The sequence below is a fragment of the Primulina huaijiensis genome, unplaced genomic scaffold, assembly GCF_012295235.1.
Source record: "Primulina huaijiensis isolate GDHJ02 unplaced genomic scaffold, ASM1229523v2 scaffold41145, whole genome shotgun sequence".
NCBI lineage: Eukaryota > Viridiplantae > Streptophyta > Magnoliopsida > Lamiales > Gesneriaceae > Primulina > Primulina huaijiensis.
Window position 1 is genome coordinate 21,351 of NW_027359784.1, and position 6,368 is coordinate 27,718.

The window sequence follows — 6,368 nt, forward strand, 5'->3', positions numbered from 1 at the left end:
AATAATAATAATAATAATAATAATAATAATAATAATAATATCGAGGTTTTAAAATAAGATTTTGCTTTTAATTAGATTTTATTTTTCCATCAAGTTGCATTGATTAGGAAGTAAAAAGGAGTGAAAAAGACCTTAGTTTCATGTTATCAAATTTCGATCTTAGTCGTATATATTTCAAAATTTTGTTATTTTAGTCATTTTGCATCGATAATGCTGATGTTAGCAAAAATGTTGATAATTATGATATAAATTTTGTAACGATTGCCATATTGAATTAGTTTCATGTCCGTGAGCTGTTTGATAAGTTCTACTTCGCTCACTAGACATCCTCTCCAATAAGCTCCCCTCAAGTTCATCTGTTGATCCTCTCCACTTGGAGGATCATACACTCCAATCGAGGTTACTCCTCTCTACACTGTCGCACGCGGTATATGAATTACTTGGTACAATACCTGCCTTGAGAGTTGATCATTAATTTACTTGGAGCTCTACGTCCTTCCTTTAAGAATCAATCCACGAGTTCGATCTAGATCATGAGACTACGATACCACTTATTATATAATGGGACTCAAACATCATGTCAATAAAGATATCATTTCATCTTATTAACTCGAAATCTTCTTTATATATATTCGATGTGTAACTTTGATTGTATTCTCAACACCATGTGACACTGAAATTTTTATACATTACATACTATTCTATCATTTTACGAACTTGTCGAGCCGATTGATCCTATCAATCAATTAACGCTTTTAGTTATTATTAATTAAAGCCGATTTTGGTTGAATCCACTGATATAATAATATGTCCATCCAGATTATGTGTTTTGACAAGAGTTTCTGTTCTTGATAAGAGGCACACAAACGATGTAGGAAAAGGAATAAAATAACACCTAATTAGAAGTTGAAAGGAATAGCACTTTAGTATTTAACTTTATGGAAAGAATAATACTCATCGTTATTTTGGGTAATGAAATTAATTTAAGTGACGATATCATGCATTATTTTGATACGGTGTATGCTATAAACTGCTAAAATCTCTTTGTAATAAATCAAATAATTCTAAATAAATTTTTTATTTAAAAAATTTTAATTTAACCGGGCAAGTATATATATATAATGATCCAAAAAGTGAACAAAACAAAATCGGTACGATGTTGTAATTCTATCACAATATTTTCATTAATTATTCGTATTTGAATGTTTTTTCTACTGTAGTCACTCAATTTTCATAAATTACATCAATAATTCCCTTTATTTTTTTAAAAAAAATCTACATTAGAAAAAGAATATATGTGAAAGAGTAGATCTCTTGTGAAACAGTCTCACGGATCTTTATTTGTGAGACGGGTCAACCCTACCGATATTCACAATAAAAAATAATACTTTAGCATAAAAAATAGTATTTTTTCATGAATGACCCAAATAAAAGATCTGTCTCATAAAATACGATCTATGAGACCGTTTCACACAAGTTTTTGCCTATTTTGAAATAGACAAATAATCATGTTTGTTTTCTAGCAACGCCATTCTCTTTTTATATTCTTTTAAAAAAAAACAAACAAACAAATAATTGTTTTTTTTTAAAAGCAAATATTTTTGAATTTATGTAATAAATGTAAATCAATTATTATTATCAACTAATTAAAAAACAATTCAAAATTTTTTTATGAATTAAAAAAAAATCAAAAGATGAATACATAAATGTCCTAATCCCAAAGATGTTCATTTTCTTGATGTCTGATTTCATTTCGACATTTTCTTTCACGAGGGAACGCATGGAGACATCGATTCTTCCACAAAGGACACTTCCTCTGAAAGACAGACAATTCATAAAAACAATTTCATTTTATTCTTTCTTTGGTTTATATCTCTGCCAATATAATAAATTGAAACTCAGCCGCCTAATTAGACCTCTCCTCCCACATTATTATTATTATTATTATTATTATTATTATTATTATTATTATTATTATTATTATTTTTCTTGAAAAATAAAATTATTATTTCAAAGATTACCAAAACTCAAAATACAAAATTATTCCCTTCGTTTTTTACTTAATTGTGTTCCTTAAATTGTCTTAATGGCATCATTATGATGCAATCAATGACACATAAAAGAGTTGAGTGGTTCATACTTCATACACATATCCAGATAGGGTGGTTGGGTTTCGTGTAAAGCCCACGAAAATTTGGACTGGGTTTGAACTAAATTTCGAAAATTTGGACTATTGAAACTTCCAAATCTGCTAACTTAGTGCCAAAGAATTCGAAATTTTGATAAGATTTGGGACTGAAATTTTGGAAGATAATTTTGGTAATCATGAAATAATTTGCGCCAGATTAGAGAAGAGATTTCTGGCAAAATATGACATGATTTAAATGCCAAGAATAACACAATTTTGTGCCAAAATCCAAAGGAGCGCGCACACCTCCTATAAATAAGGCTTCAAGCCACTCAATATTTAAACCACAAACTTTGAAAGTTTAGCCTCGCTTCATAGAGAAATAAAAACTACAGACTTATCAGGATAATCTTTGAGGAAATTAGATAAAATTTCAGTGATATACGACTATGATCTGTTTATGATATATTCTCATGATATGTTTCGAAAAATATGTATGCATTTGTTCTTTTATAAACGTTATATGTTGTGTTTAATCGATCCTCGTTTGTTGGATGTTTTCCCAAACACTCACTCTTTACTTACCCTCCTCAGATAAAAATGAAGAATAGTTAGAAGAAGACGAGCATAATATGATTTCAGGTTATTTATGAAGAATAATTCGCAATTTTCGTACTTATTTTAATTCTATTAGCATTAGTTGATTTCAAGTGGTAAAACGCTTTTGTAAATTTTTATTTTATCATTGGAATTTCTATTATAAAGACAAGTTTATTTACAAAGCTAGACTGATTTGATTTATAATTTACTATGAAGCTTGTTGTTTGTGAATTTTATTTGTTAAACAACGTCGATGTTGATACGTCTCGAGCAACTCGTGGTCTTGAACTCGAGATGTCCTACAGAATGTAGTGCTTTTCCATGGCAAAATAAATGTGGTATATTGAGTATATTTCTAAGAGCATGATGAGAATGATATAAAATGTCTTTTAGAGTTTCACAGCTATTTTCTTTAATAAAATCCAAGATCCAAACATGGCCCAAGTTGTCCAATGCGGTACATAATTTGACAGCAGAATAGGCTATTTATTGCCTTAGAATTTTCTTTTATTTTTCTTCCTTACAACAAATGGCTGCTTAAATTACCAATCATATTTGATGATCAATTGATCAAACCAACAATAATGATGTATAAGTATTAAGTAATACTACTGGTTCAATTGAATACCAGGTTGTGACATGTTTTATCGCATGGATACGCGCAGTCAATCGCCTTGCTACTTCCTCGATCAAAATACCAATCTCCAACAGAAATGGCGATTGCCTGTGAAATAATAGTCGCCCAGTTAAACAAACTCGATCAAATTTAGTATTTACCATCAAACATCCGGAAACATATTTGTCAATATGAGTGTTGTTCAGAAGGAAAACATACCTTATTCCCTAGTACCGGAGAATCATCTGCGAACCAAGTATCCTGCCTCTCCGATTGGCAGTGAGCGAAACAAGAATTTATGAACAAGCCATTTTGACTCAACCTTTCAACTCCTTTTATTGCATTCAGCATTGAATTCCTAAAACCTAATCCACAGCAGAATCATTAAGAACTTGAAATTTCCAAACATGAGGAAACTAATAGCTTATGAAATCAACAAGTAGAATTAATCACCTTGCAGAAATTGAAGCTGTGTTGCTGAACATTTTTCATTGTCCATTTTACATTCGCGCCACGTCCCACTTGGATCAGCTGATGGAGGAGCCAAGCTTTGTTGGACCTGAATACGAGACGAGAAGAAGAATTTATATGGATATATTACACTCCTTATAACGTAGAGTTATTCAAACCTGTTGAAAAATTAGTGTCCGAAATGATTTTTTTCCAAAAGTTCAAGTTCGTAGAAAGTGGTCTAACAATAGTTTTATGCTTTAACACGTCCACCATCTATAAGCTGCCGGGTGCTAACCAACAAACATCTAGAAATAAGCTCCAAATCACAAGTAATGAAATAAATGATCCCCAACTCCGATATAGTATTTGAAACCACTTTTTCTAACTGTTGAAGCTCATGAAAGTGGTACGACAATAATTTTTGTGCTTTCAAAAAGGAAGCTAAATGCTAAAACAGTTTCCTACCTGCCATGAATCATAAGCAGCATTGAGAATGAACAAAGGGGTTTTGATGTTTGCAACTAAATTCTGAGGGAAGAAGCACTGCAATATATAACAGCACAATTGGAGAGAAATTAGATGAGGTACACAAAATATGATGGAGCTGTGGAAAAAAAACCGTGCACTGAAATCTTACTGATGTTGGATCGAGGTGGCTGGTACAAGTTCTTGCTAGGTGGCTTTGAACACCCTGTAACATATCGAACTTGTAATGACTTCTCAAAATCAAGACTATAGAAATACTCCTATCCCATTTCGACATAGAGTTGGTTGCATCACAAAGAACACTGGCTAGAAAATACCACTCAGCAGTAAAGTGTGTCAATTGATATAATCCAGGACTAAAATATCCTTCAGCGCCATCTAACTCAAAAACTAGGGATACATTTACAAGTACATGAACATGTTAAATCATAACTTTGATTGATCCAAGTACCTGTAAGCTAACAACACCGCCAAAGAAAGTTCGCATTGTGCGTCCTCCAGAAACATCGGTGCTGCGAAGGAAAAAAATGTGGATAGAGTACACGACAAAATTACTGAAAAGGAAATGTTGTATTAAGATTTGGAAATTACGCGTCCATAAACAATCCAGCATCGCTCAAACATTTCACTTTTGTACTTGCTGGAAAAAATTCTCGAAACTCATCACAATGCAATATAGAAGCTAAACCACCCGCAGAGCAACCAGAAAGAAGTGCCTGAAAAGAATTTTAAAAATATTAAAGCGTAAAATCAACATGGATTATTGAGTTGAAATCATATTGACCGTTTTAAATGTCAAAATTTAATTTCATTATCAGAATTTGTTGTTAAGTAAATTTAGACATGCAGAGTGACTTTTAATTAAAAGAAGTAGCATCCCAATTTGATTACATGGTCAGCATTACGCATTCCTTTCGACATCAGCTCTTCAATTGCTGCTTGCCATATACGTTGTCCTCTGAACTGCAATGCTGCAGCCTGCACTAACATGCTTTTTTAATAGATGAAATATATTTTGGAAGCTTGAATACTAAACAATCAGATCAGTAGGCAAAGTATTTCCATTAAAACATAGAATACTTAAAATGTAGCACCAAATGTGTGATACACAAGTCGCATATCTCACGTCACATTGCATTTGCACGTGGGCTTTTATAAGTTTGTATGCGATATATTTTCTGGGCAACTTCGATTACTAATCATTCTCATAAAATGAGGGAGATACAAATCATTTGGCAGTTGGGGGTAATTGTGCAAACTCTTGCTTGTATGGGCTTTTGGGTCCGGAAATTGGAAAGATGCCAATAAAAACCCATAGAACAAATAGCTAGTAATTGTGCAGGAAACACAGATTTACAATTAAATAATAGATACAATGCCATGGCTAAAAATGGCACTTACCTTGTTTTCACCATCACCGGCAAAGGAAGCCCCATCGCAATATCGTATCTTTACTCTGTTCCAGTTAAAAAAATCTGCAAGTTGAATATTAAGATCATACAAATGATAAAGCAATCAAGATGAGACGAGATAATGTGATTGACAAAATTAACAAGTTTCTCTGTATTGAACCTGGATTTTCCTGAGCCTTGTTGCTTAGTATCCCTGTAAATGGAAGTTCTTTCTCAAAATATTTGGATGATCCACGACGTGTGGTTTTACGGAAAACACAGGATCTTATAGTGTTGCACCACCCCCCACCCTGACACAAGTCTCAAAGATAAGGTCTCATAATAGAAAACAAAAACAGTACGTATCATCTTGAATGCTTGGTTACTCAAAATTACCCATTAGCTCAGATAGGAAAATAATCTCAGTGTAACAACCCTGGCAAATTAGTGATTCATAAATGGACACGGAATATGGCCACCCATTGAAGCCCAAAAAAACAAAAGAATTTAAATTCAAAAGGGATAAAAATGTATTTTGCCTAACACAAGTTCATAAATTTACACCAAACTGAAAAAACCTGATCGATATTGAACTCAATCAAGAAAATGACGATTTTCAAAGCTTTGTGTACGAACCTCCAACTGGATAAGCCAACTGTTTGCTCCAGTTCCAAATCCACCATGCAAGTGATAG

At 32.6% G+C, this 6,368-nt stretch overlaps 1 protein-coding gene across 1 annotated transcript; it reads right to left on the reverse strand.

The window, feature by feature from the left end:
* Positions 1-3,111: 3,111 nt before the first annotated feature.
* On the reverse strand, positions 3,112-6,364 carry LOC140969371 (pectin acetylesterase 12-like; the record flags this gene model as incomplete). Its single annotated transcript, XM_073430691.1, has 11 exons — positions 3,112-3,452; positions 3,564-3,709; positions 3,798-3,903; positions 4,263-4,340; positions 4,435-4,488; positions 4,735-4,795; positions 4,875-4,999; positions 5,175-5,261; positions 5,685-5,758; positions 5,856-5,985; positions 6,311-6,364. Coding segments are annotated over 11 exons (1,023 nt in total), but the record flags the coding sequence as incomplete, so codon positions are not given.
* Between the last annotated feature and the right edge of the window lie 4 nt (positions 6,365-6,368).